General features: G+C 35.9%; 1 protein-coding gene across 2 annotated transcripts in view; it reads left to right on the top strand.

Moving 5' to 3' along the window:
- Tmlhe (trimethyllysine hydroxylase, epsilon) overlaps positions 1-13,353 on the top strand; it is a 118,668-nt gene that overhangs the window by 71,907 nt on the left and 33,408 nt on the right. For both annotated transcript variants that reach the window (XM_005370656.2, XM_013355009.2), the window contains one exon: positions 10,651-10,827. In XM_005370656.2, coding sequence (XP_005370713.1) covers positions 10,651-10,827 — 177 coding nt within the window. The remainder of the gene's footprint in view (positions 1-10,650; positions 10,828-13,353) is intronic.

Below are 13,353 nucleotides of genomic sequence, written 5' to 3' on the forward strand. Positions count from 1 at the left end.
CAATGGGGCTGATCTATTGGGAGCTCACCAAGGCCAGCTGGACTGTGACTGAGAAAGCATGGGATAAAACTGGACTCTCTGAACATGGCAAACAATGAGGGCTGATGAGAAGCCAAGGACAATGGCACGGGGTTTTGACCCTACTTCATGTTTTGGCTCTGTGGAAGCCTAGCCTGTTTGGTTGTTCACCTTCCTAGACATGGACAGAGAGGGGCGGACCTTGGACGTTCCACAGGGCAGGGAACCCTGACAGCTCTATGGACTGGAGAGGGAGGGAGAGAGGAGCTTGGGGAAGGGGGAGAAGGGTGGGAGGAGGGGGAGGGAAATGGGAGGCTGGGAGGAGGCGGATTCTTTTTTTTTCCTTTTCTCAATTAAAAAAAAACAAAAAAAAACAAAAAACAAAAAAAAGTATAAAATTCAATAATGGAAATTATAAAAGGCTTATGTATAAAAATAGAATATAATGCAATAAAAACATAGTGGTTAATAAAAAACATCTTTAATAACCAATGGTAATAAAACATATTCATAGCATATAGATGGGAATCCCACATAAACTTGAAGTAATTTTGGAGAGATAAGCAACAACTATCCCAAACTCAAGAGAATTCAACTTATAAAAAGAGCTAACTGAATCATTCCTCGTATTGTATAGGACACACTAATAACTGGAGCATCTATATTCTATACAGATTCAAATAAGTCAGGAAAGGCAGGTTACAAATCAGAAAATTTAAGTAACTTGGATCAAAGCCCTTGTCATTCTGTCCAAAAGTCAGACTTATATGCTATTCTCATGGTACTAAGGGATTTTAAAGAACCTCTCAACATAGTTACTGATTTACAGTATGCAGAAAGAATTGTTTTGCATATTAAAATCACTTAATTTATACCAGATGATACATAATTGAATATTATTTATTCAGTTACAAAATAAAATCAAGAATCGGACTCATCCCATATATATAAAAATACATCTGATCCATATATGTCTGCCAGGTCCTTTAGCACAAGTTAATACAGAAATCAGTCAATGATTGATTGTAAATGTGCTGAATGCCTCAGAATTTCATTTTAAAGAACCATCTTGTCAATGGCAAAAGTTTAAAAAGAGAATTTTCTGTAACATTGCAACAAGCCAAGGAAATTATAAGGAAATGTACTACTTGTTCTTTTACAACCAAATATCACTACCTGCAGGAAGTAACCCAAAAGGTACTCAAAGGAATGACATCTGACAGATGGATGTGTTCTATTTGTAGATTTGGACAACTAAAATATATATACCACACTATTGTTACCTATTTAGATTTTCACTAGGCAACTGCTTTGAATTTGGAAAAGGATGATTCAGTATTCACACATTTCCTAGAAGTTGTGGCTGTCACAACTATACATGAACAAATAAATACAGATAATACCCCAGCATATATCTCTAAGAAAATGAAACATTTTTTGCTTGTTATAATATAAAGCATGTTACAGGTATAACACACAATCCTACAGAGCAGGCAGTTATAGAAAGATCAAATTAGACTCTAAAGGATCCGTTAAATAAACAGAAAGGGATAATAAAGACCCCCAGAAATAGGTTGTATAATGCTTTATTAACTTTGAATTTTCCAAATGCTAATGAGAAAGGAACAACAGCTTCAGAGAGATATTGGATAGTTTAAAAAAAAAAAAGAGCAACAGAATTTAATCAGCCAATATACTTTAAAGATGTACTGACCTCAGAATAGAAACCAGAACATGTGTTATGCTGGATAAGGCATTTTGCTTTTCTTTCCAAAGGAACTCAAAAGCTAGGGATACGATCAAAACTGATACAGATTTTAGAGGAACAAGTGAGATCTCTTAATTAAAAAACATGATTGTTCATTAAACACTATGGCTATTTAATCTAAACTAACCTGTAAAACTAACAAATGCCTTTCATTTGATCAGACAGAACTTTCCAAAAGAGAATCTCCTCAAATTTATGGTTATGGAAGGGTTTTGATTTCTTTCTTCCATTGTATAATTTTAGCTCCTTTGTCGAAATTCAGGTGTTCATAGGTTTGTGGGTTAATATCTGGGTCTTTGATTCGATTCCATTGGTCGACATCTCTGTTTTTATGCCAATACCAATCTGATTTCGTTACTGTAGCTCTGTAATAGGGTTTGAAGTCAGGGATGGTAATGCCTCCGGAAGTTCCTTTATTGTATAAGATTGTTTTGGCTATCCTGGGTCTTTTGTTTTTCCATATAAAGTTGATTATTGTTCTCTCAAGGTTTGTGAAGAATTTTGGGGGATTTTGATGGAGATTGCATTGAATTTGTAGATTGCTTTTGGCAGTATGGTCATTTTCACAATATTGATTCTACCCATCCAAGAGCATGGGAGATTCTTCCATTTTCTGGTGTCCTCTTCAATTTCTTTCCTCAAAGACTTAAAGTTCTTGTCAAGTAGATCTTTCACTTCCTTGGTTAGTGTTACCCCAAGATACTTTATGCTATTTTTGGCTATTGTGAGAGGTGAAGTTTCTTTGATTTCCTTCTCTTCTTCTCTATCCTTTGTGTATAGGAGGGTGACTGATTTTTTTGAGTTGATCTTATATCCTGCCACATCACTGAAGGTATTTATCAGCTGTAAAAGTTCTTTGGTGGAGTTTTGGGGGTCGCTTATGTACACTATTATATCATCTGCAAATAACAAAAGTTTCACTTCTTCCTTTCCAATTCGAATCCCCTTGATCTCCTTTTGTTGTCTTATTGCTATTGCTAGAACTTCAAGCACTATGTTGAAGAGATATAGTGAAAGTGGACAGCCTTGTCTTGTTCCTGATTTTAGTGGAATGGATTTGAGTTTCTCTCCATTTAATTTGATATTAGCTGTTGGCTTGCTGTATATTACTTTTATTATATTTAGATATGGTCCTTGTATCCCTGACCTCTCCAAGACCTTTATCATACAGGGATGTTGAATTTTGTCAAATGCTTTTTCAGCATCTAATGAAATGATCATATGGATTTTTTTCTTTCAGTTTATTTATAAGATGGATTACAATGATAGATTTCCATATGTTGAACCAGTCCTGCATCTCTGGGATGAAGCCTACTTTATTTTTTTAAATATTTCATTTATTTATTTATTATGTATACAATATTCTGTTTGCATGTATGCCTACAGGCCAGAAGAGGGCACCAGACCTCATTACAGATGGTTGTAAGCCACCATGTGGTTGCTGGGAATTGAACTCAGGACTTTGGAAGAGCAGGCAATGCCCTTAACCTCTGAGCCATCTCTCCAGCCCCTGAAGCCTACTTTATCATAATGGATAACTTTTTTGATGTGTTCTTGGATTCGGTTTGCCAGTATTTTATTGAGGATTTTTGCATCGATGTTCATGAGCTAGATTGGTCTGTAATCTCTTTCTTGGTTGAGCCTTTGTGTGGTTTTGGTATCAGGGTAACTGTAGCTTCATAAAAAAGAGTCTGGCAATGACTCTTCTGTTTCTATTATGTGAAACACATTAAGGAGTATAGGTATCAGGTCTTCTTGGAAGTTCTTGTAAAATTCTGCATTAAACCCATCTGGTCCTGGGCTTTTTTTGGTTGGGAGGGTTTTTATGACAGCTTCTATTTCCTCATGACTTATAGGTCTATTTAGATTGTTCACCTGGTCTTGATTCAATTTTGGTATATTGTATTTATCTAAAAACAAGTCCATTTCTTTTACATTTTCCAACTTTGTGGCATATAAGCTTTTGTAATAAGACCTAATGATTCTCTGAATTTCCTCTGTGTCTGTTGTTATGTACCCCTTTTCAATTCTGACCTTGTTAATTTGCATGTTCTCTCTCTGCCTTTTGATTAGTTTGGATAGGGGTTTGTCAATCTTGTGGATTTTCTCAAAGAGCCAGCTGTTTGTTTCATTGATTCTTTGGATTGTTTTCTGTGTTTGATTATTTCCAGTCTTCTAATCCTCCTGGGTGAGTCTGCTTCTTTTTTTCTAGAGCTTTCAGGTGTGCTGTTAAGTCTCTATTGTGAGCTTTCTCTGTTTTTTTTTTTTAATGTGGGAACTTAGAGCTATGAACTATTCTCTTAGCACTGCTTTCATAGGTTCCCATAGGTTTGTGTATGTTGTGTCTTTATTTTTGTTGAGTTCAAGGAAGACTTTAATTTCTTTATTTATTTCTTCCCTGACACAGGGGTGGCTCAGTAGTTGACTGTTCAGTTTCCATGAATTTGTAGGCTTTCTGGGGGTAGAACTGTTGTTAAATTTTAACTTTATTCCATGTTGATCCTATAAGACACAGCTGGTTACTAAATTTTTTTGTATCTGTGGAAGTTTGCTTTGTTACCGAGTATGTGATTAATTTTCAAGAAGATTCCATGAGCTGCAGAGAAGAAAGTATATTCTTTCCTATTTGGGTGGAATGTTCTATAGATGTCTGTTAAGTCCATTTGATTCATTACCTCCATTAGTTCTCTTATTTCTCTGTTAGGTTTCTGTCTGGTTGACCTGTCCATTGGTGAGAAAGGAGTGTTGAAGTCTCCTACTATTAGTGTGTGAGGTAATGTGTGCTTTGAGTTCTAGTAATGATTCTTTTACATAAGTGGGTGCTTTTATATTAGGGGCATAGATATTCAGGATTGAAACTTTATCCTGATGAATTAATTATTCCTGTTATGAGTATAAAGTGTCCTACTCTAACTCTTCTGATTGATTTTAGTTCGAAGTCAATTTTGTTAGATATTAGTATAGCCACATCCACTTGTTTCTTAGGTCTCTTTGATTGAAAAACCTTTTACCAACCCTTTACTCTGAGATAATGTATGTCTTTGTGGTTGAGGTGTGTTACTTATAAACAGCAAAATGTTGGATCCTGTTTTTGTATCCATTCTCTTAATCTGTGCCTTTTATAGGTGAGTTGTGTCCATGGATATTAGATAATATTAATGACCAATGGTTGTTAACTCTGGTTATTTATATATTTTTTGTGATAGAGTTTGTGTGTTTCCCTTCTTTGAGTTGTGCTGGTGGATGGCTGTTAGATGTCTGAGTTATTGTCGGTGTTATTGGCTTCCTTCTGTTGTGATTTTCCTTCTATTACTTTCTGTAAGGCTGTGTTTGTGGCTACGTATTGTTTAAATTTGTTTTTATCCTTGAATACCTTGTTTTCTCCATTGATGGTGAAAGAAAGGTTGGCTGGGTATAGTAGTCTGGGCTTGCATCCATGGTTTCTTAGTTTCTGCAGCATATCTATCCAAGACCTTCTGGCTTTCATGGTTTCCATTGAGAAGTCAGGTGTAATTCTCATAGGTTTCCCTTTATATGTTACTTGACCTTTTTCCTTTGCAGCTTTCAATATTCTTTCTTTATTCTGTATGTTTTGTGTTTTGATTATTATATGGCAAGGGGAGGTGTTTTTTTTTTTTTTTGATCCAGTCTATTTGGTGTTCTGTATGCTTCCTGTACCTTCATAGAAATATCCTTTTTTAGGTTGGGAAAGTTTTCTTCTATAATTTTGTTGAATATATTTTCTGGGCCTTTGAGCTGCAATTCTTCTTCTTCTACCCCTATTATTCTTAGGTTTGGTCTTTTCATGGTGTCCCAGATTTGCTGGATGTTTTGTGTTAAGAATTTATTGGATTTTCTGGTTTCTTTGATCAGTGCATCTATTTCCTCTATAGTATCTTCAGCATCCAAGATTCTTTCTTCTATCTCTTGTATTCTGTTGGTTATACTTGTCTCTGTAGTTCTTGTTCATTTACCCAGATTTTCCATATCCTGCCATCTCTTGGCTAGTGTTTTCTTCATTGCCTCCATTTCAGTTTTCAAGTCTTGAACTGTTTCCATTACCTGTTTTATTGCTTTTTCTTGGTTTTCTTGGTTATCTTTAAGGGATTTATTCATTTTATCTAACTTTTTGTTAGTCTTCTCTTCCATTTCTTTAAAGGAGTTTTTCACATCCTGTTTAATGGTTTTGGTCACTTTCATAATGTTACATTTAAAGTCTGTTTCTTCTACTTCTTCTGGATTAGGGTGTTCAAGTCTTCCTCTTGTATGTTCGCTAGATTCCAGTGTTGTCATGTTGCTTTTCAGATTGTTGGAGGAATTCTTGCATTGGAACCTGCCCATCTTTTCCTTCAAATGCTGTTAGGAGAGTCTTGGTGGATTGGTCCAATCTTTGCTGTGGCTGTGTACTTGGGGGATTTTCTTGGTCTGCCCTCTCTTATGTCCCCTCAGCACTGGAGTTGGCTCTCAGATCCTCTCCACCCTGAAGTAGGCTGTGGTGGTGGATCCCTCTGGATGGATCTACTGGTACTGGATCAGGGCCACTTGCTGGCCAAGGACCTCACAGACAACTCACTCAGGGTAATTATTAACTCAGTCTTACAACTTAAATTAACCCATAATTCTTGTCTATGTTTTGCCATATGGCTTGTTACCTTTTCACAGTGTAGCATTTTCATCTTGCTTCCTTTGAGTCTGACTAGTGACTGCATCTCTACCTTTCTTCTTCACAGAATTCACTTAGTCTGGTTGCCTTGCCTATACTCCTTACCTGGATAACAGCCAATCAGCATTTTATTAAACCAACACAAGTGACAAATCTTTACAGTGTACAAAAGCATTACCCCATAGCACAACCATGCTTATTAAAGTAAAATCCAAAATCTCTGTCTCATGTCAGAAGAGACACCTGATATGGGACAGAAGATAAAAAAATATTTAAGGACTACTTTATTGTCACTACTCTCATAATCCTTTGGTTTATATTAACTCTTTAACATCTTTTCTTAAGGTATAAATTTTATGAGATTAATATATGTATATTAAACTTTCTGTCATGATATTAATGGTCATATAGAGTACTTACTAATTCTAGAAAAGGGTTTCATCTACCTTCTTGCATATGATTTCTGGTTTGAGTCTCTATCAGTTTTCTGCAGTGAACCATAAGCACGCCGAATAGTAACCTTTGAAGTCTCCATTAGGAGGATGGGACTCCACAACAATGATTCCTCCAGGATTATGATAATACAACTAAGCTGAAAAACATCACCTAAAGATTGGTTTTGGACTACAAACTGCTCAGAACAATTTTGAAGTGGCTAGCTGAGATGATTGAGCCTAATAGACTATTTTAGCCAGGACTTGAAACAAGCCCTGAACTTTCCCATTACATAGAGATTGGATAACAAATGATACAGCTACCTCTCACAAGACTTGGCAATTAACAAAAAAAAATCTTTTTAGTTTGGATGCTCACCTTTCTGGACCTGGGTGGAGGGGGGAGGACCTTGAACTTCCCACAGGGCAGGGAACCCTGACTGCTCTTTGGACTGGAGAGGGAGAGAGAGGGGAGGGAAGTGGCAGGAGGGGAGGAGGTGGAAATTTTTAATAAAATAAAATAAATAAATTATTTTAGGATCCCCTAAAGATGCCATTGCCCCCAGACAGCAGGAAGTAAATTTAATAGTATCATGCCTACATTCCCAAGAGGTGGGGTGGGTGGGTTTTGGCCATTCAATGGATTATGTATATTTGTTATTGTTTCAGAGGTTAGTTACAATTTGTTATTTGTTATGGCTAGGAGGAAAGTTGAACAAGGAGATTGGATTCAGAGTTCTTGTTTTGAAAAGAAAAAAGGGAGATACAGATATGCTAGGATAAAAGGGTAGAATCTACTTTGCAAAGAAAAATGGGAGGATATATATACGATAAGATAAAAAGGTAGGTTATTGAGTCTACTTTTAGAAAGCAACTGCTAGTTTCAAATATTTTACATTGGATTGGACATTTGTATATTATATACAAAATTTGTATATTGATACAAATTTGAGATTAATTTTGTTAAAACATACTGTACATACATTTCTCTTTTTTTTTTTTTGAATTTTCGAGACAGGGTTTCTCCGTAGTTTTTGGTTCCTGTCCTGGAATTAGCTCTTGTAGCCCAGGCTGGCCTCGAACTCACAGAGATCCACCTGCCTCTGCCTCCCGAGTGCTGGGATTAAAGGCGTGCGCCACCACCGTCCGGCTGTACATACATTTCTAATCTTGTTCAAGATATTGTACCTATACAGCTCACTTAACAATGCAATGCAAATTTCTAGTTCTTGAAAATTATTATTACCATCTGTTTAGGATAAGAAAATGCAGGTTAGTAGCTAATCATCTATTAAAATCAAACTTGTAGTTACATTAGGTATGTTTTCAAGTTCAAAGATATATTTTAGAAAGGTTGTCTACAAACATTTTAGAGAGCTGCAGAATATGGCATTTAAGATGTTTTAATAACATAGAGCTCACTAGAAATTTGCCTGAGTAATCAGCCAAGCAGTGTTGTAATTAATATAGTTTCTGTGTGATTCAGGTCTGGGTGGCCAGAAATTAAATAGGAGTCTTCTATTACACTTGGGTCTCTGAGCGAGTTGATGACTAGATAGTTATAGTTTTCCTTGTTTACCAGACTCAGAAAGCAAGTTATGATAGAAAGGAAATTAAATGCAAACTTTAGACTCATAAAAAAGGGTAGATATGGATTATTTTCTCTGAATTTGTCAAATACAAATGGACTGGACATTGCTGCTGTATTTGTGGCTTGTATATATTGTATATATTTATTGTACTCATTGTATATAGTTTTTCTTATATTAGTCATAGCTTTCTTTTTTAATTTTAGACAAACAGGAAGCTATAGTGGTATATTATTTGTGTTTTCATAAATAAAGCATGCCTCAAGATCACTGCAAAGCAGCCACACTAGTCAGCCATACAAACCAGGCAGTGGTGGCACACACCTTTAATACCAGAAGCCACAATGGTTAGCAAATAGAGGCTAGGTGGTGATTTTGCATTCCTTTAATCCCAGCACCAGAGAGGAATATAAGATGGGAGGAGACAGGTATCAGCTGAGTCTCAGTCTGAGGATATTTTGAAGCAGGATCACCCATTTTCTTTCTGAGGTAGAGGTAAAAACCTATGGCTGGCTGTTTTGCTCTTCTGAACTTCTGGTTAAACCCTAATATCTGTCTTTGGGTTTTTCTTATTCATGCTGCATTTTATTCTGCATTATGTCCTGCAGAACAATCTAGGTCATGGCAAATAGCAGGATTTCCGTTGTTGTCTGTCTTTCTGTCTGTCTGTCTGTCTGCCTGTCATCTATCCATACATCTATCGTTTTTAAGACATTGTCTCATTATGTAGTACAAGCTAACCTAGTTCTCCTTATGTAAACTCTGTTGGCCTCAAACTCAAGATCCTTTTATCTCAGCTTCCAGAGTGCCAGGATTATAGACCTGTGCCTTAGGTAGTTAGCACTGATGAAAAAGAGAAGTGAGAGTTGGAAGCAATGAGGACTTAGCTAACTGTGCTTTCTAGTTTTATGTCAACTTGACATAGCTAGAGTCACCAGAAAGGAGGGAACCTCAATTGAGAAAATGTCTCCTTAACAGTTATAGGCAAGCCTCTGGAGCATTTTCTTAATTAATGATTAATGGTAAAGGGTACAGCCCATTGCTCTTTTTTGCTCATGATAGCTTTGACTATCTGGGATTTTTTTCTGGTTCCATATGAATTTTAGGATTCTATTTTTATTTCTGTAAAGAATGTTGTGGGGTTTGGTTTGGAATTGTATTGAATCTATAGCTTGTTTATGGTAGAATGGTCATTTTCACAATATTGAGTCTACCAATACATGAGCATGGGAGGGTCTTTCCATTTGCTAGTATCTTCTTCAATTTCTATCTTCAGAGATTTAAAGTTTTCATTTTATATATTTTAACCTATCAGAAGTTGATTTCTTAATGATAAGAATTTCCTGTTCCCAGATGATTTTTTCACTGTCATTTTTAGTGAAGTCAATCTTTTTTGTGCTTTTATAAAATGACACATTTTTTATATGCCATATTTCCATGTATTTATGGGTCTAGTTGGGAATGCCATTTTGTTTTCTTGATCTATTCTGTACTATTATATGTAAAAGTACAATTTTATAATGTGCTTTTAAAGCTGGTGTTTCATACTCTCTTTTGCAAAATAGTAACTTTATCATTTTTCAAAATGAGTTTTAGAATTTTTTTAAATATATGAAACTCTCTAAGATATAGATTGGTACATGAAATTTGTGCATTGATTTCTAAGTGAATTTATCTCTTCTAGTTTTGAAATTGCCTATATGTGAACATGGTATTTCTATGTGTTGGCTTCCTTCAAGTCTTCTAGAATAATTTAATAGATTTCTTCATATTACTTTTCTACATTTCATTTCCAGACATAGAGTTTCTATTGCTTTTGTAAATTTTACTTTCACTAAATAGGTAAACTGGTGTGTAGGTAAGTCATTTACTTTCTGTTGATTCCAATTTTTTTATTTCTTTGACATAATACAATTGCTAGAATAGTACAAAATACATCTTGTGCACTCTCTCCTATTTAAATATACATCTAAGCCTTTTCTAGTCTTGTGTGCCTTGTATATCAAAATCATACCATTTGTATCATAGAAATTGTATAGTATTTTTAACAACTAAACAAGGGACTGCCCTTTGTTACTCTAATTGTTAGTAAAAAGTCTTTTAAAAAGAATGGTTTTTTACTATTGGTATTTAATTTTCCTAAATAAATATTTCTGTTAAATCTGACCTTTCTCTTAGAGCTGCAATATGCTAATGCTGTAATGCGCTTTGATTATGTCTGGCTTCGAGACCACTGCCGCTCAGCATCGTGCTATAATTCTAAGACTCATCAACGGAGCCTGGATACTGCCAGTGTGGATTTATGTATCAAGCCAAAGACCATTCGCCTGAATGAATCCACACTCTTCTTCACTTGTAAGTATACAGGAGTTTGTTGGATTTCTTAGGTCTTTTTCTAAAGAATAATGATTTTATTAAAAAAAAAAATAGTTTGGCTCGTTCCAAATTAGGGTGTGTTTTTTTAATTAATTTCCCCCCTTGTTTTAGTAGCAATTTAAATAACCTTTTGATTTTGTTTAGTTTTGTTACAGCTAACATCATACTTAATTTTCAGACAGGATAACTAGGAAACATTTCAAGGATGGCTGCTTTTGTCACTCTTTGTTTTGCCTTTATTTGTTTTGCACTTTATTTTTAAGACAATATCTTGTAATATAGCCCCAACTGTCCTTAAATTTACTATATAGATCAGCCTGGCCTCATACTAGTGATTCTACTGCTCCAGCTTCCTGAGTGCTTGGGTTTCACACATAAGGACTAACATTCTCAGCAGAAAGTAAGGAGACCTTGCTTCCCTTGCTTAGACTAACCCATACCTCCTTGGGAACCCCCTGTACCAGCCTGAATGGCCTCATTCATACCATTTCCCCTGTAGAAAGCCCTCTTATGCCTTCTGAAAACCATACTTCAGGTGCTATCCACTGCCTGTACTAGGCCTGCCTATAGCTCCCAAGATTTTTGCTCCAGGATCCCAGCCTGCATATCCTCTGTAGCAAGAAGAAGACCAGGCTTTCCCTACTTAGGCCCACCCATATTGTCCCTCTTGCACTAGAGAAGAACTAGGGCCTACCCTTCTTAGGCCTACCTATATATCCAGGAGCCACACTTAAGGCAAGGACCATGAACTGCTACACTGTGCTGATCTATAGCTCCTAAAAATTTTGTTTCAGTGTGGGAAGAGGAGAGAGCTGCTTGTTTGTTCCTGACTGCTTAACCCAGAAATAATCACTTAGAAACTATATTATTTAAAACACTGCTTGGCCTGAACTGTTAGCTCTAGCTTCTTTTTGGCTAACTCTTATATATTAATTTAACCCATTTCTATTAAACTGTATATGGCCATGTGACTATGGCTTACCAGCAAAAGTTCTGGCATCTGTCTCTGGCGGGGCTACATGGCGATTCCCTGACTCCTCCTTTCTCCCAGAATTCTGTCTAGTTTTCCCCACCTACCTCTATCCCCTTATGGCTCTGCTATAGGACCAAAACAATTCTTTATTCATTAACAGTAATCACAGCATACAGAGGGAAATCCTACATCAGTTTCAGGAATACAACCAACATAGCCTTCTTCAGAAAGAAGATCTGACTTAGTTTACTTGGACCTACCTACACCACTCCAGAACTTCTTTTATAAGCCCCACAGAGGAAAACGAGCATCTCAACCTTGTAAATTTCTCTGCTAAAAGAAGGAGAAGTTTTAAAAGAACGACATAGGGAAAACATGAAAAACATCAATCAACATACTACTTAAGATGTGCAAGTCCCAGAACAGGAAAAAAAATAACAAGACAGTATGACTCTTCCATAAAATGCTAATTACATAATAATAGCACCTAAATATAAATGACCTGGAAAAACTTCCAGGCAGAGAACTTAAAAGAATAATTGCAATTGTGTTCAAACAACTCAAAGACATGAATGTGCTCCAAAAGAATGAAAACAAAAACATAAATGAAATGCAGAAGTCAACCCAAGATATAAAAATAAAATTTAACAAAAATAATTGCTGAACAAAAGCCAAACTGAAATGCTGGTAGAAATGGAAAAACTCAAAATGTTAAAAACAAAAACCCTCAGTGGAAAGACTCACCAATAAAATGGATCATGTAGGAAGCAAAAGAATCAGAGGCAGAAAAAGTAGAGAAATTAGGTAACTCAATAAAAGTCAATGAGAAGTTTTAGAAAATATATTAATAAGTAAAAGCTAGAGTAGCAGGGAGTTTGTTGTGAGATTCTGTCTCTTAGGAATGTCAAACACACTCCTAAAGTCTCACCAATATATGACTGCTTACACATGAGCTAAACAAGGACAACAACAGTAGACATGCTAATATGGATGAGGAAAGCCCAGAAGATCTCAACCCTATACAAAGAACTTAAAGCAACAAGGGAATGCTGGAAATTGGAGGAGAGGTAGTCCACACCAGAGAAAGAATACCTCAACTGGTCTTCCAATACCAAATGGTCAACCCTGAAATCATACATAAAAGTAACATCATATAGATTATACATGTTATATTTATGTATTTAGGGAAATATACATATAAAAACAGTGAAAAAAGCCACAAATATGGAGGGTGGGTCATGTATCGAAGGGTTTGGAGTAAGGAAAGGGAAGGGAGGAAATGATATAATATTATAATCAAAAAATAAAAGAAATTTTTTTAAAAAAATATAAGAACAGGCCATGGAGAGATGGATCAGTAGTTAAGAGCAGTTGCTGCTCTTGACGAGGATGTAATTTGGTCAGTTTCCTTTCATCTGTAATCCGAGTTCTGGGGTTGGTCTATGGGCACAAAACTCATACACAGTACACTCGTATACATGCAGGCAAAACGCTTATACACATTTTAAAATGTGTGTGTATATATATATATA

The sequence above is a fragment of the Microtus ochrogaster genome, unplaced genomic scaffold (assembly GCF_000317375.1).
Source record: "Microtus ochrogaster isolate Prairie Vole_2 unplaced genomic scaffold, MicOch1.0 UNK85, whole genome shotgun sequence".
Classification (NCBI taxonomy): domain Eukaryota; kingdom Metazoa; phylum Chordata; class Mammalia; order Rodentia; family Cricetidae; genus Microtus; species Microtus ochrogaster.